Source organism: Dermacentor variabilis, chromosome 10 (assembly GCF_050947875.1).
Source record: "Dermacentor variabilis isolate Ectoservices chromosome 10, ASM5094787v1, whole genome shotgun sequence".
Classification (NCBI taxonomy): Eukaryota; Metazoa; Arthropoda; class Arachnida; order Ixodida; family Ixodidae; genus Dermacentor; species Dermacentor variabilis.
Genome location: NC_134577.1, coordinates 20,193,780 through 20,220,890, shown reverse-complemented (window position 1 = coordinate 20,220,890; position 27,111 = coordinate 20,193,780). Strand labels below are relative to the sequence as shown.

Below are 27,111 nucleotides of genomic sequence, written 5' to 3'. Positions count from 1 at the left end.
GGCGGTGGTGCCGCTAGCGACAGTTTCGTGACGACTATCAAAGCCAGCTTATTCACCTATCAGAAAGTGGACGTCGCTCTGCACCGAGGCAGAAATAAGCTATGATTCGAATTTGTGGACCCAAATTTTCCATGTGCTGCTCCATTTTGAGTGTATGGGGCATCATAATGTTGGTGAGTTTACCTTTTGGCTCGCACGATCACTCACCGAAAACGGGAATCGAAAGGAACGGTGGCTCACCCGATGCATCGAGTCATATGACTGCAAAGCGCTGCTGTACTGCCCATCGGGTTGCTTCGCTCGATATTATTCTCTGTTTTTCAGGTCATTATGGGCATCTTCTTATTCACGCACAGCGTAGCTTTCGCGGAAGACCTGGGGATTGAAGCCGAACATATGAAAAAGCACGAGTTTCTGACCGAAGCCAACCGGCGGTTCACCCAGGCCGCGTACAACTGCTGGATTGCGGCTTGTTTGTATGTCGGTAAGTACCGGTACGCACATACCGGCTTAAGCGCAACTGCCTTATTTAGAATGCGCTTCCGGATTTTGAGGTAGGTTTTGATTTCTGCATGCCAGAGAGCTGGGCTTTGTTGCCCTCCACCTCACTATAGCCTGATTTCGCTTTGGATTTGCATGCATAGTAGCAGTTGAACGCTTGTACACGTACCTGTACCCCTTGTCTTAATATATTACACTCTGCAGCGGAAATTGGCATCGTGCCTGATGACTTGTAATAACGCTTACAGAATGCCCCCCCTCCCCCCCTCTTCCCAACCCACCCTGTTTACCTGCCTCGCAAACACGCGCAAACCATTTTGTCTCAATTTTTTTTCGTCTTTTTTTTCTTTGCGACAACGTAAATTAGCTGTAGGGATCTGTCTGAAGCGCCGAGTGTAAAGGCCTGGACTTCGATTCCGAGCTCAAGCACTCCTGAGTTTTAGAGGTTATTCACGTAACATTAATAAGCAGGGACTAATAAGTGTGCCTAGTGCACAACAAAGCTTATGTAGCAGTCTCAGACTCGTGGTTTGTGTGCTTACTAGGCCGTGTAGGAGCATCGTCGTCATCTAAACCTGCCACAAAATGTTCCTGCCTAGTGTTTTTCGTCTGATACATTTTAGTGCTGTTGCATGCTCGTGAGACCCAGGCTGTGCAATTCATACTCAACAAAATTTACCCATCAATGCACAGCACTACAGCCAATTATGCTTGCCTAGGGATTGTAAGTGCTGTGATTCTGACTTCAGCAGAGAGGTGTTTATGAACAACTGTGGACTTGATGTCTCTTATACCAGCGTCACACGGCCACTTTCAACCGTTATCGAGCCAATCCTGACCTAAATTCTCGACCTTAATTGGCTCCCTCCTGCAGCTTGCACGTAAGGAGCCAATCGAGACCCGAGAAATTCTATCCCGACGGCATTGGTAAATGCCCTAACCATGGTTTGAAGCTTGCCATTCACACATATTATACAGAGATTCTCAGAGCTCTGTAGTAAGTGTCATTATCTTAACTAAATACATCGCTTCAATTCGGCCCAATATTATGGCACAGTCGAAACAGGTTTGAGTGAGAGTACTTCAATTTACTCACCTTGATAATCACACACCATTTTCAGCCCTCCATTATATGTTCTTCGATCATGCTTCCACACCATAATAGCGGTACTCAACTGGTCACTGCAATGTGGCAGCGCTGTTGCTGTTTAGACACCTTTCTGTGCATGTTCTAGCAATTTTCACCATAATATCAGTTTGTGTAGTAGCATTTCCTGCAATTGCTCACGCTTATATTACCAGCCCTAGTGGGCAACCATACATATCTTGTATGTACTCGCATTTCTTTTTTACAAGCTTATACCATTTTGTACATAGCAGGCAATACTGAAGAGGCTACACGAGTAGTGCAGCCATATAAATCTTGCATTATGCATACAGCACTTTCCACGGAATAACTACTTCATATATTACAACTACAACTTGTGGAGCTAAGGTTGTCAGATCTCGTAGTGTAACAGCACTCTTGTGCTTCCAGTATTTGACACACTGTGATGGTCGCAAGCACAAGTGATGCATTGTGACCGCTGGCTGCAGAAATGTGTCACCCCACTCATTCGGCGGTGCATGAGTTCAGATCTGCAAAGCCTTCCGTGTAATAACTATGTCATATTTTGTGACATGGGAGTACGAAACTTTGTTACATCAAATTACATAAGGCATGCATATATCTTTCATTCCAATCATATGCGAGTCACTATTCTTTTGGTCATGAATGCAAGCAGTGAGAGAAGACTAGCCTTCATAGCATTGCCAACTATGTATGAAACCGAATATGTAAGGATCCACAAGTTTCAGACTACATGAGACCTTTAAAAAAGATGCACACCTACTGAATCAGTCAAGGCACTCTTGTGCATATTATTATTATTGTTGTTGTTGTTGTTGTTGTTGTTGCTGTTGTTGTTGTTGTTACACACATTATAAGACCATGAAACAATAACTACCATATTTTCCATACTGTAGTCCACGCCCAGTGTATTGTCCACATGGGCTAATTTGGGCTTAAAACAAATATTTTTCTTATATATTCTGCACCCGCTCTATAGTCCGCAGGGCCGAACTTCTACAGAAATTAAGGGTTTTCGCTTGTCTGCAACCAGTAAACAGTAGGGAAGCAAGAATTTTATTGTCAGACAGTAAAATGCTGAATCTTTTATTAGGCTCTATATTGGGATCAGTACTAAAAGCTGTGAAAACTACTCTTGTCGAGCCTGCCAGAACAAAGCAAGTAAAACTGGTCGGATTTTACGGACAGCTCCTTGATGTCTTCATCATCTTCAGAAGCAGAGTTTTCATCTAGGCATGTTAAACACAGATATGTTATCTTTAGACAATTGCTGAACAAATTTGAATGAAATTTGTTGCAATTAAGGGACAAACTTGAACTGTATTGACTGTAGCAAGCAGAATTTTGACTTGGGGCCTGATAGCGTTCTTTATTTTTTATCTGTTGTCTGTATTCTGAAAGCTTCAAGAAAGTAGAGCGCAAAGTTCACAAACACATAAGCTTCCATTGAAAACAGATATCGCATTTCTGTAAACTGCGTCTGGTAGAGTGTCTCAAGCTGACAAATGAGTTTTACGAGTTTAAGCTTTCCATGAAGTTGTTACAATGTATACGAATGTTTTACAAAACCTGTGTTGACAGATTAGTAGTATATTTCAGAGCAGTTTCATCATCAGCCTATTTTTTATGTCCACTGCGGGACGAAGGCCTCTCCTAGTGATCTCCAATGTCCCTTGTCTTGTGCTAGCTGATTGCAAGTTATTCCTGCAGCTTTCCTAATTTCATCATGCCACCTAATACTCTGCTATCCTCAAGTGCATTTCCCTTCCCTTGGCACTCATTATGTAACTCTAATGGACGACTAGTTATCTGCCCTACTCATTACATGGCCTGCCCAGCTCCATTTTTTGCTCTCTAATCCACACCGCTATATTCCTTCCTGTCTCTCAAAGTCGCGCATAGCATTTTTCTTTCTGTCGCTTGTTGCATGGTCCTTACCTTGTTCTCAAGCTTCTTTGTTTATAGCAGAGTATAATACAATAAGTTTGTCCACATTACTGGTCTCAATATGTATAGTTTATGTGATTGTCATATACTTTGTTGTCATTAGGTCATGTACGTTGTCGTCATTATATGCGATACTTTGTCATGGAGTTGTAAACTTAATACCACAGTTAGAGACAGTTCTAAACTTATGCTTCAGGTGTTTGAAAGTGTTGGATCTTCAGCAATTTTTATATAAGAATGAATGGCCTATATAAATTGTCTGTTTCCTATAGTTGGTAGATTTTAATGTTTTTATACATGCGACAAGAGATAGCTTTTTTTAAATGCAACGAACTCAAATTTCGTGCACTAGTTGCAAAGCAATATTATTTCTATGTTGCTGTGTATTCAGAAAAGCAGGCAGGAGCTTAAGAGGCATACTAAATGCAAATATTAAGTCAAGCTAAAAAGATAGATTAATCTTTGAAATGTCTAAGTCGTCAATATTGTCGATAACAGAGTAAGCGAGAAATCGAGGTAAGTGTAGAACATGATTTGAAACTCTAGGGAACAGTCTTGTACTAGCTAGATGATGCAACGCCTAAGTGTACATAATTGCGTCACTGGTACTGAACTACTGATAATAAAAAAATGATGCTTGTCCGCATCTGTTCGACTCTTAGAAGAAAGAACTCATTGATGTTGCCCTTGACAACGATGCAAGTGGTAAAAAGTTCTCGTTTTTCTCTCCACCCTGCACTGCTCATGCTCTGACATTTGGTAGTTTCAGTATCGTGTAGTTGCTGTGTAGATTTTGCTGATTCGCGAAACTCATATTAACTGCAAGCTGCAGAAAATGCAGCAACCATGTGATGTCTTTGCTCTGTTTCTGGCAACGCTGTCACATATTATGCAAAAACATGAAGACAGTAGCACCAGCTCAGGTGTTTCACTCGCCGATGGTAATTAAAGGGACACTAAAGTGAAAAATGATTTCTTCTGCATCAGTAAATTACCGTTCTACAACACCAAAAACACCACTCCTACAACGATAACACGTTTGGTAAGCCAGAAAAAGCGCAAGAACGAAATGCGGGTGGCGACGCCTACTTAAGTTCCCGCACCTGGGGGCTGTGACGTCTTGGATTTTGATGGCATCTTCTAGGGCCTACTAATTATATATAGCGGTACAGATTGACTACATTGTGTTCTAAAGGAACCAACTATTAAACATGGCAAATTTCTGGAACCTTAATCAGCCAACGCGGCCCAAATGCGAAAGCATACTTTCGAATCCCTGACGTCACGCTGACATACCGGCGCTCGTGTTTCAGCGCGAAATTCAAACACTGATACTTGGACATTCATTTTCTCATCTAATAATCAAACTATTTTTTTTTAAATGACCGCCTGCAGGGTTCTCAAACAATGCTTCATTGGTCTAAACTGATTTATTGTTTCGCTTTAGTGCCCCTTTAAGGGCAGTGATGCCATATGCAGTGTCGCATAGCCTCGCTTGTGGAGGGAAATTCGATTTGCGCTGGAGGAATTCGGCCCCTTCAGCCATGATATTCTCGGAAACTAAGTCTGCTCTTGGCACAAAATGGCATTATGAGCTCTCTGGAATAGCATTATAACAGTCCATGCTGATTCAATATTTGCCTTTAATGTCTCTTTAATTCTTGTTCAAGATGTCCATGTCAGCAGCCGAATTAATGAGATCACCATTTATGCCATGTCCAGGAGGAATTCCCAGTAGTGTTGACATTTTCCAATGTACCCTTTTGTTTGTTTCAGTGACACTGGCAGCATCTGTGCACCAGATCTACATGAACAGAAGAGCACAGCGCTCCTACTAGAAACGTAGTTCCTTTCAGTTTGTCACTGGTGTCATTTAAGTATTCCCCTGAAAGCTGCCTCAAATGTTAATGTGTTTGTGATTAATGCAGGTCATATCCAAGAGACCCCAGTTGCTAGTCTCCCTTGTAAATATGCAATAAAGGCTGTACATATGTGTTTTTCGTTATATCTTTGTTTCCTGTTTTCTCACTTTACATTCACAGGTAATGCAAGGCACCACTGAATTTTGCGTATTCAGTGTGCTTTCTTATTTTTAAAATTCTTTTTCATAGAAATGGTTTATGGCCTGAGTGATAAATTCGCTACCTTGCCTCACGGGGGAAAATTCTGTTTCCGAAGTACTTACCAGCTGGCAGTAGCTGACAAGAGAAGGGAAGAACGTGTTCGTGAGGGGTCAATTTCTGAAATGCAACATTTGTCTACCATGGTGGCTGATGGCGCTCTTCCACGGAGCACAAGGTCGTGGGTTCGATTCCCGGCCCCGTTCAAATGTGGACAGAATACAAACACACTGGTGTGCTAACCGTTAGTGCACACATCTAAGTAACTCCAGCTCGTCAAGTTTATCCAGAGCACTCCACCATGGTGTGTGTCATCAATACTGTGTTGCTTTAAGATGGAAACTAATTTGCAACAGCGGGTGGAAACACTGTGAAGCCATCTGCCCTCTCTGGCACCTGTTGGGTCTGCAACACCCAGCTGCTTCGTAACCCGACAGGTGGTCGCCAAATAATAGTCACTTGCTATGTGCAAGTGGGGACCTTTCAGTTTTCCATATGTTTAGCAGAGTAATGATGTGAATTGTGGCAGCTACTCGAAGTGGCCTATAGGTAGCAATTTGCTGTGCACACCCTTTGCGTGCTGCGTGGAACATGGGCCAGATTAAATTGGTGCGCCAACCCCCGCACGCCCTCTCCCCTCTTTAATCCGTTTGGAGGCTAAGGAGTCTGGCTAAACGCTAAGAACACGCAAATGCTACCGTTGCAAAACCGATCTGTTGGGCTCTTATCCTATAAGAATTCGTAAAGGTCTGTCAAAACGGCGACCTGCATCGGCCCTATATGGCATCAGCTAGAAAGAATGGAGAACGCCTTTCGTATGCACGTGAAAGGGCAAAAGGCGGTTATTTTTTGTGACGTGGCATGAGGTGAGACCGACAGTGCAGTGACTATCAAATCTTCATCTTGTTAGTTCTGATTGACTCACAGGATTGCTGTGGCTTCTCATATTGGCTTAAAGGGACACTAAAGTGAAAAATGATTTTTTTCTGCATCAGTAAATTACCGTTCTACAACACCAAAAACACCACTCTTACAACGATAAGACGTTTCGTAAGCCAGAAAAAGCGCAAGAACGAAATACGAGTGGCGACGCCTACTTGAGTTCCCGCACCTGGGGGCTGTGACGTCTTGGATTTTGATGTCATCTTCTAGGGCCTACTAAGTATATATATAGCGGTAGAGATTGACTATGTCGTGTTCTAAAGGAACCAAATATTAAACATGGCAAGTTTCGGGAACCTTTATTCAGCCAACGCGGCCCAAATGAAAAAAACGTATTGGAATCCCTGACGTCACGCTGACGTACCGGCACTGGAGTTTGGCGCAAAATTCAAATACTGATACTTGTACCTTCATTTTCTCATCTAATAATCAAACTATTTTTTTTAGATGACTGTCTGCAGGGTTCTGAAACAATGATTCATTAGTCTAAACTGATTTATTGGTTCGCTTTAGTGTCTCTTTAAACACACCAACATGGCAGAATTTGACAGTGTCCAGAAGAGCTATTGAGGTAGGCCTCGAGGACCACCTGACTGCTGGCGAAGGATGAATTAATATCGCAATTTGCTTGAAGCGGACTCCTGTCGGCATTCTACGAGAACAGCCAGCACGTGAGCATGAAAAGCGACACGGAACATGCGACTTCAATGCTGACAAAGTTTTGTCCTTGTGTCAGGTTTGTCTTCATACTCTTCGGGCTGTTTGTTGCTCAGTACTGGTACCTCGTTTTTTTGTACGCTCAGCAAGTGCTGGTAGGTCTCTGGTGAAGGGGAGGGGGCACTAGACTCCAAATGTATGTCGGAGAATTAAACCACCTCATTAAGTTGAGAATTTTGGGAAGTCCAGTTTTGTTCAGTCGAGCTTTGACTATATACAGTATACTCTTCGTGGCGGATGTATTCAGTGGATGTATGCTGTTCTTTCCCATCTTTCCTGCCTCCTTATATCGCATATATATATATATATATATATATATATATATATATATATATATATATATAGGGTGTACCAGCTAACTTGGACCAAGGTTTCAAAGGTACCGAAGAGCTCTAGAGAAATCGTACCTACTGCATAGTAGCCGTAGTCGTATGTACTTACGGCCATCATTTTTTTCATCACAGTCTTAATTACATTTAATTAGTGAACTATTTAATTATTGCTTGAATCACAAACATATCAATTAAACAGTTGTAGGGCACCTTAACCTCCGAATCAAGCATTTATTTCGTGCTAAACTGGTCCTGGTTGTTTTTTCCAAGAAAAAAACAAAAGCGAGCGAAATACGAAATAGATGTGCACTGCCCTCACACGCCGCTACTCAAGCAGCTACAAGCAACCATTGAAACATATACGGCTGCATTCTCTTGTCGCCGCATCGTACAAGGCTCCGCAACGCTTATCAATGCGTCAGCGGCGTGTTCGCTTGCTACCGCGACCATCACATAGCGTGAAGCCCTGTATCAAGCTGCCACCGCTAGTAAAGCCGTGTATCCGTGATGATGATGACGAAAAGCTTTATTTATCCCTCATTAAAGGGAAGGGGGCAACGGAATAGAGGGTGGGGGGAGGAACTTCCTCAATCCTCTCAGCCCACTCCAGGATACCCTCCTGAAGGTCGGGCCTCGAGCTGCGCAAGGCAGCCTGCCACTGCTCCTCACTAGGTATTAATTGCTTGAGGAAAGGGGGAAGGGGGTGCTTAGGGCAGCCCCACATGATGTGGTTTAAGTCTGCTTTGGGAGAGCTGTTCTCTTGGGAGCACTTGAGTAGCTGCGCGCGAGAGCCTATCTATTTCATATTTTGGATGTTTCGCGCGCTTTTTTTTTTTTCTCGGAAAAGCCAACGAGGCAAGGCTGAGCATTGAACAAATGCTTGATTCGGAGGTTACTTGAGGTGCCCAACAACTTTGTAATTGATATGTTTGCGATTCAAGCAATAATTAAAAAGTTTGCTAAATAAACATAATTAACACTTTGTGATTAGTAAAATAATGGCCATAAGTACATACGACTACGGCTACTATGCAGTGAGTACGATTTCTCTAGAGCTCTTGGGCATTTTTAAAATCGTGGTCCAAGTTAGCTGGGACACCCTGTGTATATATATGTACGCACACACGTTTATATATAATGTGTGTGTGTGTATATATATATATCACTCATATCTTAATAAATGTGAGGCAACACTTGTGTTTAACATGCTTGAGATACTTTTATTGATACACACAGTCTTCGGGGAAACAACATAGACACTTTTTTTTTCGCATACTTTATATAACACAAAGAGTACGGGGCTTAAAGCGGCTCCGTTGTCCAATACACTTTAGTTTCTGCTTTCTTCGTGTGGTGATACCTCGCTCACCTCACTTGTGACGTCACAACACTGTAACATGAACGCCCGACCGCACTGCGCGCGTTACTCCGTCTCGCGAGATCCGTGCAGTGACGTGAAAGTCCCAAGGCGCGAAAAGGCGCCGTGTCCGAGCCTGTGCGCAGGAATGTAGTTCCAGACTGGGACAGGCCTATAGGTGGCACTCCGCGCAGTCGACGCCAAGCGGCGCTCGTGAATGTGGGGAGAGAGGGGGGGGAAGCAGCTTCGAAACGTCGTCGGGTTTTCGACGCGAAAGCGCAGCGCGACGATGGCTGAAGACTGCACCAGATGGCGCGGGGACGCAGAGTGTGGATGTGCGTCACTACGTCGTCTCTCGTTCGATTGGTCGAAAGCCGCGGCTGTGCAGCGCCACTGCGTTGAGCTGGAGAGACGGAGTCGTGCGCGCGTTGATACTGGAGAGAAGTGTCGTGGATGTCCGTGTAGAACGCGATGACTGAGGGCTTCCTCCGACGACGTTGCGCTTTCGCCGAGGAAAGAATATAGCAGTCGGGGGGGGGGGAGGAATTATGCAGTGCCCGAGCACACAGTGTCGGTAGGAATGGAGGCCCCACTTCACCGAGGCGAATCCGCTGTCTATAAACGTTGCGCGCGTCCGAGCGTCCCGTCGCGACGTCCCAAACGGACAGCGCTTTATCACAGGTCATTTTGAACACTAGAAGGACGGCCGCGTGACGCGCGCAACTAGGAAAAAAAATTGAAGAAACTAGGAGGCTCTGAGAGGAAATACGCCTCGGAAGGAACATGACACCGTACCCTGGTGCGCGGACATTTGCTTTCTCTTCTTTAGGTTGTCGTATTTGTCTTCTTACAGTCCTTCAATTGCGCACACTGACATCGACAATGACGACAACAAGGATGTTCTTTGGCAAAGCGAGGCGAACCCTGGAAGTGAGGCTGAGCCGACCGACGAACGTACGCTGTGCATAAGACGGCAACTGTCCCTTCAGTAATACCCTTGTCATGCGGGATTGTTTGACCCCCGCCTGAAGTCGGATTGGGTCGACCTGCGTCGGACTTTTCGAATACGATCGAAGTAAAAGCCCCGCAGTGCAAATAAAGGCAAGCGTGTTTGAAAATCACACTCTTCGCTCGATATGTGTCCAGTTCTTCATGGGTTTAAATCAAGCACTCCAAAACGACGTGGCGTTGGGCCAGTGCGCACGAGTTACACCACAAAGAAGACGGACAACGCTCTGTCGTTGTTGGTCCTCATTATGATGTTCTTTCTGCGCACAACGTGTTTATTTCTGAAAATAAAGCTGGTTTGAAAGTGTGCGTGTGACAGCAGTATATATGAGAGATCGATGGGACAGCTCTCAAGAGATGCTTCACACTGTTCTTTCCTCGTGTGGCTAACCTTCCTTCGTGTGACCTTCGTTCCCGACGAGCTTTTTGAACCGTATCTCTGGTTATCGAAAGTATGGACTTTCTTATTAACTCGTATTAGTCGTGGTACTTTTTCCTTCTTGGCACCCTGACGTCAAGGCAAGCGGGTTTGGCGACTTGAGTCTTACCTGAGACTAGCGGCGCGTATGGCACCAGTAGGAAAGTGCACTGACGAAGAATGCAACGCTTTGTTTTGGTTATCTGGTTCTCCCTAAACTCTGGTCTTCTCTGTTATCTTAAGGATAGACATCGTATCAGTGTGTACCAGTATAGGCCTGGTGGAAGCTTGCCTTCCTTATGTTGCACACAAACCTCGACGCCGATCAAGCCAGTGCATGACGTCAGATTTTGTTGTCATTTTGCCCTTTTGGCCCTTCTTCTAAAGAAGCTGGGGAGGACTGCAAGGTTGAGGTTGCAGTGCAATTGAATTAATAAACGACAATTACCGAGCCTCAGGGATCCGTTACCGCGACCTATTGTGGCGTTGCGAAAGCTGCTGAGAAGACTAAACGGTGGTGTCGCGATCCACGTTTTACTATTGCGTTACTTTCTGGAATACCAAGCTTTTGTTCTTGGTGAAAGTGGCCTCTTGCTATTTGAAAAATGCAACCTACAAGTTAAGTTTGGCTTGCTATCTTCCTCCACTGTCACCTAAACCTAACATGAGACCCGTCAAGCCTAACTTTAAAACAGTAATCGTGGAAGCGAGTTACGCTGTGAAAGACATCCTCACTGAAACCCTTGCTGGATGCTTCTTTAATGGTCTGTCTAATCGCTGAAGCCGCGTCGTGGTCTGCAGAATCCTGTGCCACTATATTCATTCGTTATGTCATTGATAGTTATAGTACAAAAACCACGTCAGCTTTTTACTTCCGAGAAAGTAAGTTATTCCGTCCTGCATGCCTAAGAGCAAAAATACAGTCGTTTGCTGCGGTGCTTTCCAGAGCTTCTTTGATTTGTATCCCGTCCATTGCGATTCGCGGTCGTTTGTTCGTGCTTCACGAAGTGCACTTAGAACGCTCCCGAAAGCTGCCAGCTCTATTTATAACTTAAAGAGATAGTTTCACATCGACCGAAGCAATTTCGTTAGACGAGCACGAACTGCCTCGAGGAGCGATCACATCTAGAGTTACGACAGTGTCGAACGACCGCAAGCCTATTGCTAGTGTAAACATGGCGGCAACGTCGCATTTACGAGTTCCACTGCAAAGGCGTATAAACCATTACTGGCATCGGAACGAGCATTGTCAGTTATTAGGTCGTCTTGAAGCATTTCACTAACGCATCGTCCAACGTAACGGACGAGTTATACACGCACGTCTGTTGTGTCTTAAGCCTAACATGGCACGTTGATGTGGGCGAGTTGGAATAGCGAATACGCCGGAGGCAACCTTTGCAATAAAATAAATTTAAAAAAACAGGCGAAGCCTCACAAGGACAGCGTATCATCTAAGTCTCAACACACGGCATCTCGAAAACGCACAGCGTTCTACTCTCTACAACATCGTTCGCCGTCGCTCCCAGGGCCCGCCGCGTCCTTGCCCTGATAGCCATGTAGTAGCCCGTGGCTTCACGCACATTGTAATCTTTGGTTCGCGCCCTGGCCGTGGGCGGGCCATCCTGCTCAGAGGCAAGCGCATTCCTCGACCACCATGCCCTGCTGCGTGGCCACGGTATAGAGGTCCGAGTCGGGCCCATCCTGGTACAAGAGGCTCAGCCCCTTGAGCGACTTGGGCGCGCAGCACGGGCTCGGCACGTCGGCTCGCTCGCTCATCAGGCTCTGCACGAGCGCGTGCGTGCTGTTGAAGTTGCGGTTGTCGTTGGGGCAGCGTCCCTTGCACATGTACGCGTCGAACTCCTTAGGCTCGGCCACCCAGTGCCAGCCGATCTCGGCGAACGACACCTTGAGCGAGTGGCGGCAGCACAGGTCCGTCTGGTTGTCCGGCCCGTGAGAGCAGTCGATGGCGCGGTGGTGCTGCAGGAGCACGCCCGCCGGCCCGTTGCGGTAGCTGCGGTGCGACCGGTTCAGCACTTCGGCCACTTCCACGTCCAGCGCGGAGTCGCGCGAGAGCCGGCACGCCGGCTTGCACTCGATGTCCAGGCCGTGGTTCGACTCGGGCTGGTCGACCCAGGACTGGACCGCTTCGGCAACGTCCATCCGGTGGCGGCCCTTGCGGGACAGTCGTCGGATGTTGATGAGCCGCCGCTCGCACGAGGGGCAGCCGGGCTCCAGCAGCTGGTAGATGCGCACCAGCGTCGGCCGCCGGCTCATCATGCGCAGCCTGAGCCGCGCGTACCGCACGCTGTAGCTGCGCGCCGTGGCGTTGGCACCGCGCGACCGTCCGCTGGCGATGTGGATGGGGAAGAGGAAGTGCTGCAGTGAAGCCCTACCCTTGCGGGCCATCTGTAGTGCCTTCCCTGCGAATGTGCGAGAGAGAGGGAGTGGAAGTTGTGCAGGTTAATAAGATATCAGAATATATATATGACATTTCCACACTACGATCTAAGTCTACATTTACATAATGACTCGACGCTTGGTTGAGGAAGTGGGAGAAGGGAATGGAACAAGGTGTCCATGACATATAGTTGGTGACATGGCTTATCATAGCGAAGGAACAACGGAAAGACGGGACCACAGCTTGCGTACTGCGCCCTTGAGCTATTGCTTCAAGAAATGGAATTAAGGTAAGGCCTGCGCATACGGCTCGTTATATATGAACGCTGTCACATGAACGTCTCTATCGTGGGTTCACTAGCTCTTGTTACGGAGTGAGCCCCTCGGGGTTTGTTTTACGTCTGCAAATAAGAGAATTCCCTGAGAGCCACCATATATACTGTAGCGAGCGTGCCTGAGCACCTGCTCAAACGCGCTACCAAGGGTGCAGGACCCGCAGTCTGAGCCTGCTTGCAAATGTCCAGAAATCACATGTTTTGTTGTCCGACTGTAAACATTGGGAGGTCTATTAGGACGTAGGATAAACCGCCCTTACGAAGCGATCATGAGCCAGAACTCTCACGCCCTTCGAGAGAGAGAGATAGAGAGAGAGAGAGAGAGCTTTATTTATCCCATCTTAAAGGGAAAGGGGCTGCGGGAAGAAGGCGAGGGAGGTTATCCTACTCGCGGTAGGCCTTCTCTACCACCTCAGCCCACCTCAGGATAGCTTTCTGAAGTTCGGGGTTGTAGCTGCGCATGGCAGCCTCCCACACCTCCCTATACTACTTAAAACACTACAAAGGTTAGGGGGAGGGGAGTGGTTCTTGCATTGCCACATAATATGGTTAAGGTCCGCTCTGCTAGCAGGACAAAACTTGCAGGCTGAAGTAGGGTATATTCCCGGGTGAATTTTGTGACGTAAGGCAGGAGATAGAAAAGTGCGAGTCTAGTTTACGCCATCTTACCTCGTGTATGCGTGACGACCGAATCATTAAAGGAGGGAGGGTTAGGCGACCTAGGCGGTAATGCCCGCAAATGTCGTGGTATGTAAGTAATCTGTCCTTGGAGGTGAATGATGGAGGGAGATTATTGGCGTCTGAACCGTCCCCTCTTGTGTATTGTGTCGCACATATCGGGACAGCGAAAGGCCGATGAAAGATTCACACGTTGTCACACGTGATAAATTGTGCATGTACGCATGCTCTAGTATTTTTTTTTTTGCATTTCTTGTTGCTGAACCACGAGACGGTTTGTGCTTACTCCGTAATCAGCGATATATAACAAACCTTTCTTTTCAATTTTGTTCAGCTGCTTTTGAATTCACGGCAAGGCTCTTCTTTTTTTTTAATGAGCTTTTGCATTTTATGGGTATAGCATCCACCCATATACGGTATTTCCGTGTCGTCATAAGGAGCGTAGTGAGCAAAGTCGGGGTGTCCAGTTCCTAGAACGACGGTTGCACAAAGCGATAGCAACCCATTTCAAATCGAACAAGCCTTGCCTACACAATCTACAACCACCACCGACTACGTCGCCGAGATCGGGGGCAGGAAGGTTATCGTTCAAGCGAGAACTTCGCCCAGCCTCTTCGTTGTTCTTTCTTGTAAAGCACCAAAGTCGCAACAAAGCGTCAAGCATGCGAGCGATAAGAGATGCCAGGATTAATTGCCAATCGCCTTCATCTCTCCTTAGTTTAGTAACGTTCAGACAGCAGTCACAACTATTCGGGCCACGCATTCGTATGCTCTCCGCTGCGCACCGCGAGCATCGAGAAATGAAATTCCGAAGTTAAACACGACGACGACCTCGCGGGAGTCACGTTATAGGTAACTGCGTTGGCGATTGAAGTCGTTGCCTGAGGCATAAAAGTGCATTAGCGTCGTCAGCAAAAGAACCCAGAGTACGTAGGCAAAAAAAAGGAAGTTTTTTATTGCACTCGTTCACCGCACTCGCGGCCGGCAGATGGTGCTGCGGACACTAATTACTTTGCTGTATTTTAAGGATTTAGATTCTGTGCGTATCGGTTTTTGCTAGAAGGCACGTGCTCTGAAAGCTTCGGTATTTGCAATAGAAAAAGCCGTGCAATACATGGCAAGAAAGACGGGAAAGCGTGCAGTGTGTGGGGGGTCCCTCAAGGCAGACGAGAGGACGAATGAGAATGGCGAGGAAATCGAGTAAATCGGCAGACACGGTGATGTCGATGCTAGGCTGAAGAAAACTGAGGCTTTTCAGGATGAGCTCGTCAAATAGGTCAGCTATAAAATGAGCTAAATAAGGAGCGTGATCCACGGACGGCGGTGGAAAAAAACTTCAAGCACCCGAGGAAAAGCTGAACAGGGCCGCCATTGTGATCGAGAGTGGTCGTGACAGTGGAACGCAGTCTACCGACGTGACAGGAGAGGGAGTGTCAGCAAAGCAAGTGGAATGCGTGCAACGTGGGGAGGGGGCAGCTGGAAAGAGCGGCACCTACCTTGAGGCAGTCACACACAAAAAAAGAGTGCAGGGGTCAATTCCCCTTGTCAGATCCGAATCACGCGGAAAAGGACAAAGGAAAGCAGGGAGTAGCCTCGGCAGTAGGAGAGAGGGAAATGGTGATTATCGCCGGTTACTCAAACCATATTGTGGAGAGGGTAAAAGTCGATAGAAGAGTGGCTGTAGGGACATTTTCAGGGCGGACACTGGGTTCTGTCATGGAACAAGCAAAAGCAAAGCTCCCGGAAAATGTCTACATGCGCAACCTTGTCATAGTAGCAGGTGGGCTAATAGACGTCCTAGACAGGAAAGGGACAGGACTAGCCCAACGCTTGGCGAAGGGGGTAAACGACTTGCGCGAGCTGTACCCTCAGGTGCAGGTCGTGGTGTGCACGGTGCCTGAGGTGTCTGTACGAGACAGTTACGCACAAAGAGCCGTGATGGCTGCTAATGAGGCGACATACGAAAACGAGCCGAGAGAAGGGTTTCGAGGTTGTCGAAGTAAACAGGGAAGTGAGACGGTGTGGTGGTTTTGAACGAGACTGGATCCACTTTAATTACAGGCTTGGACGAGAAGTGGGCTGGCGACTTGTTGGTCACGATGTTGCTTTTTTAGGGGGCCTACGGGCACTCAGGAGGCCAGAGTAGGTAGTAATGAAGAAGGTCCCCTAAGGGAACCTCAAAACAGCATCGCCGTCAATAACAGGAAATGTAGGAAAACAAGAAAGAGAGCTCGCCTTGCAATAGGCTACATAAACATGCAGGGCGGCAGAAAAAAGAAAAAATGGGCAGAGACTGAGGAGCAGTTAAATAGAGAACAAATAGGGGTGTATACGGTTACAGAAACGCACCTTAGAGACTCGGAAGAGCCGCCAATGATTGAGAATTATGTTTGGGAAGGGTGCAACAGAACTAAGTCGGAAAGAAAGGGAGGGGGAGTCGGAATGCTCATCCATCAGGGAGCCAAATGGAAAAGGGTAAATTCAAAATGTCAAGAGCATCTTTGGTTATCAGGTACAATGAGTGGAAAGAAAACTTGGTTGGGCGTAACGTATTTGTGGACCGGAAATAATTGCGCAGAGAAGAATCAAGATTTAGTGGAATGCCCTAAGTACTGGTATTAAGGGTTTCGGGAATGATGCCGAAATTGTGCTATTAGGTGACATGAATGCCCACATACAGGGTTTAGATGGCTATAACGACAACAACGGGAAGTCACTGCTAGATCTTTGTGAGCAACATAACCTCGTTATCATGAATACAGGACCTAAGTGTGAAGGGCAGACCATGTGGGAAGTGGGAAAACGGCAATCTACTATTGATTACTGTCTGATGACAGAAGGAATTCATGATAAGGTGAAAGAAATGGTCATTGACGAGGAAGGGTATAGCAGCATTAGAAGTGCACCACAAACGCATCATTTGGAAATGGGATATGTAGTTGGGAAAGAGAGCAAAGGGTGCAGAATTGCCGGTCCAAATTTGAACGCTGAGCAAATAACAAATATAGTTACAAGAGTCGAGGAAGAACTTTGCAAATGGTCAAGCAAAGAGTGGAAATATAGTGAGCTTCTAAGTGTAATAACGACAGAAACACGGAAAGAGAAACAACATGTTCGCTGGAAAGAAAAAAAGAAACTGAAAGGCTGGTGGAACAGGGAGATATTAGAAGCGATCGCCGAACGACAGAAAGCATCCCGAGAGCACAGGCAGGCAAAAAAAGCACAGTTACCGCAGGATGAAGTAGACAGTAAATGGGAAATATACAGGGAGAAAAAAATCTATGGTTCAAATGCTGGTGCAAGCAAAGATAAAAGGTGAAAGTGAACGTTGGTTGTCAGAAATACGTGAGAAAAAGAAGGCCGCACCTATAATATTTTAGAACCACTTAAAGTTATTAGGCATGAAGTCCCTGACGAAGATGGAAACAAACTGAAAGAGGACGCGGCATTAAATTACACCCGAAAAATAATAGCCGAATCTTTCCAAGGCAACGGCGAGGTTGTACTTCAAGAAGAAAAGAGCATGAAAGAGAACCAGGTGGAAAAGGAGCTGGTGCTGACAAATTTCAACTGGAAGGAAGCTGAAGAGAAAATTCCTAAGCGCACAGCCACAGGGTTAGACGAGGTTCCCGTTAGGCTGATTAATGAAATAGGACGAAAAAGTAAGGAAGCTCTGGTGAAAGCAGTGGAAAAAACTTTAAAGTATAGACGGATACTAGACAGCTGGTGACAAAGTAGAATGAATTTAATTTATAAAGGTAAGAGGGAGAAAGATAGAATTCACTCGTATAGACCGTTGACAATTACATCGGTAATATACAGGCTAGTAATGCAGGCAATTAAATTAAAGCTGCAAGTGTGGGCAGAGAATAATGGCATGTTGGGAGAACTTCAGAATGGCTCCAGAATAAGTAGCCGTTTGGATGATAACTTATTTGTTTTTACTCAGTGTATTGAAATATCAAGAGTAGAAAGCAGATCGTTATATGTGGCCTTTTTAGATATTACAGGAGCGTATGACAACGTAAACCGCAACATTTTGTGGGGTTTCTGGAAGGGGAAGGCTTAGGCGACGATTGTCTGCAGCTTTTGAGAGAGATTTACCTAGAAAATGCCGTTTGCGTTGAATGGGAAGGGATGAGGAGCGAGGAGAAAGTTGATATCAACAAGGGACAGAGGCAGGGATGCCCTTTATCCCCACTGCTGTTTATGATGTACATGGTGAGGATGGAGAGGATGTTAGAAGGAAGTAATATCGGATTTAGTCTCTCATACAAACAGGCGGGTACAGTAGTAGAACAGCAGATTCTAGGTTTATTTTATGTGGAAGACATCGTGTTACTAGCTAACAAGCAAAGTGATTTGCAACGTCTGGCTAATATCTATGGTCAAGAAGGCAAGAATTTAGGTTTGAAATTTAGTGTTAGAAAATCAGGTGCTATGTTATTCAACGAAAACAGTGAATAGACAGTGGCGATACAGGGCCAGGAAATACATCGGGTAACAGAATATGAATATCTTGGTATATGGATAAACGAAGGCAATAGATATATGGAAACACGGGAAAAAAATAATAACAGTGAAGGAGAAGAGAAATGCAGCCACAATGGAAGCACAGAGCGATATGGGGATACAAGAGGTACGAGGTGCTCCGAGGTATGTAGAAAGGTGTAATGGTTCCAGGACTTACTTTTGGAAATGCGGTTGTTTGCTTTAAATCAGGGGTACAATCAGCACTCCATGGCAACCAAAGGTCAGTGGGATGCGTCGCATTGCGCGCTCACGGGAAGACTACAAATGAAGCTGTGCAGGGTGATATGGGCTGGACTAGTTTTGAAGTGAAGGAAGCTCACAACAAAATTGATTATGAAGAACGACTGAGAAATATGGAAGAAAGTAAATGGGCTGGGAGAGTGTTGAGGTATTTGTACAGGAAAACATTGATTCACAGTGGAGGAAAATAACTAGGAAGCTTACCAACAAGTATGCGGCCTGTAAGGAGGGAGGGGGGGGGGGGAACACAGCAACAAAGGTCAAGCGTAAAGTCAGAGAGGCTGAAATAATCTCATTGGTGGTGGCAATGGAAAAGAAACCTGCCATGAGTAAATACTTAAGAGGAAAAAATGGAATCATGAAAGAAACAATTTATAAGTCAAAGGGAAGCTCGTTACTTTTCGAAGCGACATCTGCTTATTTCTGTGTAATCCACCCCTTATGTAATACCCCGTTACGGGGTCTTTAAGGAATAAAAATGCAATGGAAAAAATGAAATGAAATCAGTGTGCCTTAGAACACCCGATTATAAAGCGAGATACATGAAGGATCAAGAAGCATGTGCTTGCTGCGGTAAGGCTAGGGAAAAGATGCAGCATATTTTATTAGAATGTGAAGATATCTGCCCAGCGGTCGATTTAGGCACCACTGGCCTCTTTGAAGCCCTTGAGTTCAGCGAGAGCAGAGGGAAAGTAAAAATGTCCGCAATAGAGATTAGTCAGAGGCGATCGGAAGATTGGTGGAAGAAAAGTAGGGATACGACAAAAAACGTAGGCATACAAAAACAAAGTTCATACTAGGGGGTGAGAAAATTTGGTTACGGGAATTCATCATGTTCTTTTTTCTTTTCCTTCTTTATTTTTTTTTTTTACCTAGGCAGGACATTATGCAGTATAATAGCAAGGGCTTGGTGGCACAACCCACCGCCCCGTTCCGAAGGGAACGCTCATAGCATCCATCCATCCATCCATCCATCCAACCTAAAGCCCCTTTATTCTGGGCTTCATGAAAACCGCCAACCGGCACAGAAATAGTCGTCCGAGCAGGTCGCCGGGACATTTCTCAGCCATTAACACCCGATAACGAAAGAGGCTTGTGGAGGGAAAAAAAAAATGAAATGACATTAACATGGAGAAGGCAGAAGATTTACACTGTGGAAGACAGATGTGGAAATAGAGGTGATGAAAGCTGTGAATCAAGGATTCCCGTGGGATATGCCCGGTCGGTACTCGATTTCACCTTTATCTAACCGTTATCCTCCTCTTTCGCGGACATTGTGGCCATGGCTGTCGCCTACGATCAACGACATCTCGGAGTGCGCGCACACCGATCGCGATGTCGGCGGCGAACGAGCCGGCGCACATAGAAATTATCGTCCAAGGACACACGCTGTGGTTTTAAGAGCTGCGGGGAAAAAAGAAAAGAAAAGAAAAGGAAGAGAGACAGAGAGAGAGAGAGAGAGAGAGAGAGAGAGAGAGAGAGAGAGAGAGAGAGAGAGGTACGATTTATCTCGCTTTCTCTCGCGAAAGCGCCAGAGACGCGGGTAGCATAAAGGCCTGCCTCCGCGTGAAGTAGCCCAACGCCGATTCATCGAAAAGTACTCCAGGCATTTCCGGCGCCGAAAGTGTGCCCACAAGGAACGAGAGGAGCGAGCGCGGTAAATGCACTTAGGTGCAGTACATACAGGTGTGATATTCATACACACGTTCAAGTAGAACCCCCGCATATGCTACACAGGGACACTAAACTCAAGTAGCAAATAATTCGTGCAGTGCTGCGTAGGCTATAGGGCTCCTTTCAGCCAATGAGCAACGAGATCCGGCCGCGTGTTCCAGTGGAGGTGGAAGGGAAACTTCCATTCAGTCGGCGTCGCGCGGAGGGCGATCGGATCTCTTCTGCTTCTCTTTTCTGCTTGGCTGACGGGACCCGTAGCTCTCGCCGCACTGCACGCAACTGGTGAGATGGGGCGTAGAGGCGCGTCCCGGACCTGCTGGGCACTGGCATTGTACTACACGCTACGCACAAGTGTATGAGAAGAAGCGAACGGGGCGCGAGCTTTTGATTCGATACTTGCACGTCTAGGCGGCTCGAGGGCATCTTGGACGTTTCGACATGCGAGGCCAACAGCACGTGACCCGAATGGGAGATCTCGTTAGGCACAGGGCTGTAGCTATATGCATTCCGGCGACACGTTCGGTGCACGTAAGCCTTTCTCCGAGACCGTTCATCATCGACCTCGCCTTCTTTGCAGTGCCGTGCCACGTACGAGGCGAAGCTCGTTGCGGAAAGAGCGATTAATCTCTGGCTCCAGAATTAAACGATGAAGCGCAAGCGCGACGAGGGAAAGAAAGAAAAAGCGAAATAAAGGAAGAGAAAATTCGGCGAAGCGTGGAGAATGTCGTGGTGGATGTCAGACCTGTGATGCAAGCGTTTGCCGCGTCAGTGGCCAATAAAGAAAGTTGAGATTATGTGCTCTTTCAAGTGTCGAAAGCCTGTATCTCGAAAACTGGAAATTCCAACAATTCAGACTACGACTCCATCGATTCGCCGCGCATTTTTATTGACCATACCGTGCCGACGGTTTCACTTGATTCGTCTTACAATGTGACACAGTCCCACTCGAGCCTGATTTACAGTGTCAGGCATCTACATCCGTGAGCAGTGTGAAAGGTAGCACCCGGATCTGTATTCAACAGGCCGTAGCCGCTCAACATATCTGCCTAATATATCTTAGACGCTCTAGAGGCTGTCGCACTGGGTGATCAAAGGTTTCTTTGGATACGGAGCCATTGCACAGGAGATCCATTTTTGTGAAAACTGCGGACGGTCGACAGCTCCACCTTGCGGGAGGCCACGACAGGTGGTGTGCCGCAGGGCGGGTGGAGTTCTTAGACCTACTCTATTCCAACTTGCAATCATCGGCCTTGTTGAAACTCTGCCAAAGACAGTCAACATCACCGCGTACCCTGACGACGTCTGTATCTGGGCGTCTGCGGTGGCGCGTCCCTAGGTCCGTGAAAGTCTCCGACGGGCAGCTACACTGACGTCATCGTAGCTTCGCCCTCAAAAGTCTGACCATTTCTACAGAAAACTGCGCGTTAATGCCATTTACCCGCAAATCAATGGCACGGTCCCAGTGTCGATCGACGGGCGATCTATTTCACGCAGAAAAGATCTCCGCTTTCTATAGGCGGCATCATCGACAGGGATCTTTCACGGAGGCCCCCTTGTGCCCACTTAAAGAAGAGGCTAAGTTCCATTGCGCACCTGCTCAGATTTCTCGGCGGGAAAACGTGGGGCGCATCAGTGAGATCCATGTTTCAAGTATGCAGAGTGCTATTTCTGGGATTTTTCGATTTTTACGATACAGCCTGCCTGTCATGTCCAACATCGGAAAAACCATCCTTCGTGCTCTTCAGAAGATGCAAGGACAAACTCTTCGCACGTGTTTACGTATTCCTTTGTGCGTGTTTTAGCTAGCTGGTCACAGCTAAATTTCGAACGTCGCCTGTGACCACGTCCGCCTGATCAGAAATTCCCGCTCTCTGTGCCGCTGTTGCATATATTGAAGAAGAATCACGATGTAAATGGGAAGTGTTCTGTGGTTCTGAAACAACCCTACAATTAGCCTCATGAACAGGTCATTATGAATAGATGATTTAAAACATAACAGGAATCTACGATCACGCTGTTGGAAAAGGACACATTTTTTTTCCAATGGCTACTTGGTCATTGCGGCATTTTCGGCAACCACCTTGTTGATGAAGCTGCTAGATCAGCCCAAGATAACGCTTAGACAATGATCACATAGCTCTTAAGAACTGACACAGCCCGGGTGACTTCAACGAATTGCTCACGGCATCACGCTGGCTCTTTGGACGCCACCGGGGAACTACAACCATCGTTTGTCCACACCTGATCTATCGCTGCAGCTTCGAGCGCCATCAAAGCGACGGCAAGTAACAATACCTTAGTTCTGTCCAGCTACGTGGCATTCACACATTTTTAAACTCCGGCTAAAAGTTATCTGGGACTCCCTCTATATATTTATAACTCAAAACGCTGTTTTGTCGTACTTCTCCAGCCTTCGGACATTTTTGCGCAATAAGTGTACCTAAAGCATATTGCTACCCGCAAGCTCGTGGCCTAACGCTTTCTCTGACTATAAAGCTTTCCTTCTTTTCTTAATCTGCCTACTTGCGTATGTGTGTGATCGTTCCTAAATAAAATAGCTGTGTCGCCAATAGGCGCAGTGCCTCCCCATTTTCTTCTTTTCGTCTTGTAGTTATTCTTAACGCTGTTCAAATTAAAAGGAGTTTCTCACGACGGCTTGTCGGGCGCTTGCCAAAATGTAATTGACAGGATGCCGCGATCTCGATTGGTTGGCCGCACAAAGTTTCCCTCTAAAATTGCTATGCCTTAAACTATAGACATCTGTTTTAGACCAGAGGGCTTGTCAATATGACATTGGCGTGCTTGAACACTCCTCCCATACCTCTCAAACGCGCGCACGCGCACGCGCACATAGTGTGTATGTTCTTTTATTAGAGAATTTTAGCCTGTCCGCTATTCCGGTAAACGGGAGCGGTTTGGCCGGATTGCCGAATTTGCGGAGGCGTAAACATGAGTGGCCAGAGCGGTGCAGCCGCCTGGTAGCGTAGAGTTCAGCCAGACAAACACAGAGCTAAAACTGCAGTAACCCACTATATCCTGCTTCGCTACTGGTGCAAACTGTTGGCAGCGGCGTAATTGTGAACACGACTACGCCATTGTCGAAAATTTACCCCAGCAGCTACGCAGAATATAGTAATTAGCTTTGTGTTTGTGTGGTTGCGCTTTGCGCCACCAGCTGGCGCCACCAATCTGGCCGCTCACGTTTACGCCCCCGCTAAACCGGCAAACCGCCCGCGCTTGCCGGAATACAGGTTCGCAAACGCTACGGCCTCCCTGGGGACAACTGCGCAATGTGTACTAGCGGTATAAGTTGTCGCTCCGTATCCACAAAGAACGCCGCGCTTATTCGAAGTCATCGCGAGGTTCTAATGTGTTATTTGCCCTCTTTCAATAAAATAAAACACATTCGTGTTAAAAAATGTAAAGCGCGAGCTGTTTTACGAGAGGAGGAAAAAGAAATACCGACTCCTAAACGATATCGGCGATGGTGCGCCTGCTGATCCTCGTTTTTACGAGCGTTTGTGCTCATCAACGCCCTGAATGGTTCTTTCTCGAGAACATCGCTCAAACGCTCAGGTATTTTTAAACGATCACTCGTCCAACTCCGCAAGCTTTTGGAGTCTCTGGTGGGGAGCATAAATACCGCACATTCTGGAATCGTAATTACACCAACGCGGCCTATGGCAACTACTTGGAAGTCGGGGATGACGCTGGCGTATATGCGAACGACCTCTTGGAATTCGTGGCCTCGGTTCCGGCCGGAAAACAGTCAGGTCATAACCGTTTTACTTTATCCTTTTTCGCCCTGTTCGCACTTCGAAGACCACATCACATAGAGCCCCAGCGCAATCAAACAGTCACTTTCCCTCCAGGTGATGACGAACGGTACAAGCATACAACCGCGCGTTACTCTGGCGCCATCTCGCAGCCGTCGTCGCCCCACCATGCTTTTCTTCTCGCGCTTTCGCCATACGGTGGCTACGCTTTCCTCCTCGCGTCTTTCATCCTCCGCTGCGGTCCGCGTTCACTCTTTCATCCTTCGACGTGCGCGTTCGCTCGGTTACACCGACGCCGACGCTGCTCATCGAGTCACGCTGACGCCTTGCGGTGAAGTTCGCAGATGGCCGCAGGGGCAATGTCCAAAATTTCTGGTTGTGGAGAGAGACATGGAGAAAGTAAGGTGAGGAAATGCAGGGGGGTCAACAAGAGGAGTGCCCGGTTTTCTACCCTACAATGGGGGCAAGGGAAAGGAGGGAGAAAGTGAACACCGTGCGCACACGGGAGGATGTGCAGGACTGCAAACAATCACTCAGGCCGGCGTTGCACAAAGGCCTGGCGTAAGCAGACCTTCGTAGTTGAGCGGCGGCCTTGCGCAAGACCAATGTTGCAAAACTGTAACGACATTAGGAATGCACATCGCGTTTCCCATTTGATCCTTATCGCTTTAGTTTCTTCTCACTGTTCCGTTCATTATTTTAACTGACGGTCTGGAGATACGTTAAACAGATTATGTGGCTCTAGGTGCCAAAACCGCAATGTGGTTATAATTTGTTGACTGTTTGATTGATTAACTGCCTGGTTGACTGATTGATCGATCGACTGGTTGAGTGATTGGGTGCAACGTTCAAAAGCAATACAAGGACTATGAGGGACGCCGCGTAGTCGAAATTCGGAATTACCACCATGTACCCAAAGCATGGTTCACGAGAGCATTTGATTCCGCCACCATCGGTTTACGGCCGCCGAGACCGGGAGTCGAGCCCGCGACCTCCTGCTGAGCAGCAGAAACGGCGAGATAAATTTTGGGGGTGATTCGGAGTGACGTCCGCGAATCTTCACTGACTGTCAGCTGTGTCTGATATGTACGTTGTCGGCGTTATACGCAGCTTAACAGAGGAAGCTGTTAAAGCTGTTTTCTACTGTGGCGTCAGTCTTTGTAATCACTATCATCATTTATTTCAATGTTACCACCATCAAGTTCCCCTGCGCAGACCTTTAGCAACTTGCACGTCTTAAACACTGCAGCGAAGGTGTCCCGCTTAATTCTCCGATTACCCTAATTCTTCGCGGCCTTGTGAATAAAATCGCGATGGTGACTGCGAGCTTTTCTGGAAAACTGCGCTGTTTCGTATACATACGCATGACGAGCGCACAGCCGACGACAGACTCCCTGCCTGTCGTCTTACATCGTCCAGCCTGTAAAGAATGCAACGGTACCAACTTGGCCAAACTGTCCATACTCTTGATGTCAGCTATTCTCACATCCTACACGCGGAATTTAATGAATCTGCTGATGGGTTGACTTAGAAGGTTGTCTGGAGCTGCGTACTAGAATGGCTCACGCGGGCGAGCATCCCGCACCTATATTGACGCTTTGCTGTTACTCTGCGCTTGCATCGTAAGCCATGTGCGTTGACTTAGAAACACGTGAAGCGAAGAAGCTACCCTAAAAAACGTTGGGTTATGGTAAAGTGGTGGTGTTACTTCAAGGCACACAATATGGTATACCTGCGCGAGGCGCGAACACGCACGCACACGCACGCACACACACACACACACACACACACACACACACACACACACACACACACACACACACACACACACACACACACACACACACACACACACACACACACGCACACACGTAATCACTGCACGTAGTGATTACTCCTCTCCTGCACAGCATCGGATATAGTTACGTGCGGCTCGCGAAGTACTCCACAAAGTTCACATGTAAGCAAATCAATAGCCGCAGTGAAATGCGATGTCCTACAAATGGTGTTAGCGCGATTTCATTGAAAGCGAACGAGTGCTTTCAGATCCAAGGCAAGTGCTGCCGATCACACGCTCGTAAAGAGTAAGCAAATCGCGCGGATTAAACGTACGAACCAGGCGCATACACGTATATAATATATGTCGTCTATCAAGTCAGAACCTCAGACTTCCGTCTACTAAAAAGTTCACGAACATCGACAGCCCGCGCTCGGGCTGACAATGCCCCTCGATGTGGACACGATAGATAGTCAACATGGCGTCCTCCCTCCCCAACACACACGCAGAAATGGCTACGAGACAGACCAGCTCCAAACAACATCATTTCTCCTCTCTACACACATTAAACTCGCGGAAGGTAGATGCGGAACTGCTCCCGATGGCACCGGAAGGAACACTTCGAACAGCAACAAACGAATATTTAATCGGCCGAAGAACACAAAGCAAGCTTATCAAAATATTCATCGTATCCACGACCGCAGAATAACTTCACAGAACATCCATAACGATGAGCGAACCATCTCCATGAGCGAACGCTCCTGTATATAGGGAATCCATGGTCGTGACATCAACGTCGCGGCGGACCTAACGGTGCCGGAAGCCCTGGCCGCGTCGCCTTGTCCCTGTGCTCAGGGAGCGCGCTGCGCACGGTCATTGGCCTGGACGTTCGGCTGCTTTGAGTGCCGTGCGCACAGGCACACTCTAATTGGTTGAATTGCGTCACTAGGCACGGTGGTTCCCCAGCAGACGATATTTAGTTAGGATAGGTAGGGATAACCGAGCAGTCCCGTGGGCGCTACCGAGGAGACGGGATGTGTGCTCGGGCGCATTGACCCTTTCGCGCTTCCCGCCAAGCTGATTTTTGGCGGGAAGATAGAGTGGGGAATGGCGGGCACCGTCTCCTTGGCTCGACGAATGTTTTCGGTGACGGCGTGAGTGGCTCTGCCTGTGTTCTTCGGCGGGTGGCACGTTGGTGTGTCGCAGTTTCCCGTGCTTCTTCCGGACAAT

At 47.1% G+C, this 27,111-nt stretch overlaps 2 protein-coding genes across 2 annotated transcripts in view; one reads left to right on the top strand and one right to left on the bottom strand.

Moving 5' to 3' along the window:
• The first annotated feature begins 16 nt into the window (after nt 1–16).
• Nucleotides 17–5,584, top strand: LOC142560080 (ribonuclease kappa-like). Its single transcript, XM_075671878.1, has 3 exons — nt 17–173; nt 325–484; nt 5,354–5,584. The coding sequence occupies exons 1-3, from the start codon at nt 102–104 to the stop codon at nt 5,413–5,415; spliced, it is 294 nt and encodes a 97-aa protein (XP_075527993.1). The 5' UTR covers nt 17–101; the 3' UTR covers nt 5,416–5,584.
• A 3,309-nt stretch (nt 5,585–8,893) lies between these two features.
• The window catches only part of LOC142560078 (bone morphogenetic protein 4-like), a 76,722-nt gene continuing 58,504 nt past the window's right edge, over nt 8,894–27,111 (bottom strand). Inside the window, exon 2 of the mRNA XM_075671874.1 lies at nt 8,894–12,891. Within this exon, the coding sequence (XP_075527989.1) occupies nt 12,098–12,891 (794 nt within the window). The 3' untranslated portion in view covers nt 8,894–12,097. The remainder of the gene's footprint in view (nt 12,892–27,111) is intronic.

Excerpts from the sequence above, each read along its gene's own strand:
- LOC142560080 (XM_075671878.1), top strand. The coding sequence starts at position 102 with ATGATTCGAATTTGTGGACCCAAATTTTCCATGTGCTGCTCCATTTTG. Across the intron at positions 174-324 it reads TATGGGGCATCATAATGTTG|GTCATTATGGGCATCTTCTT; the intron begins GTGAGTTTACCT and ends TCTGTTTTTCAG. Across the intron at positions 485-5,353 it reads TGCGGCTTGTTTGTATGTCG|TGACACTGGCAGCATCTGTG; the intron begins GTAAGTACCGGT and ends TGTTTGTTTCAG.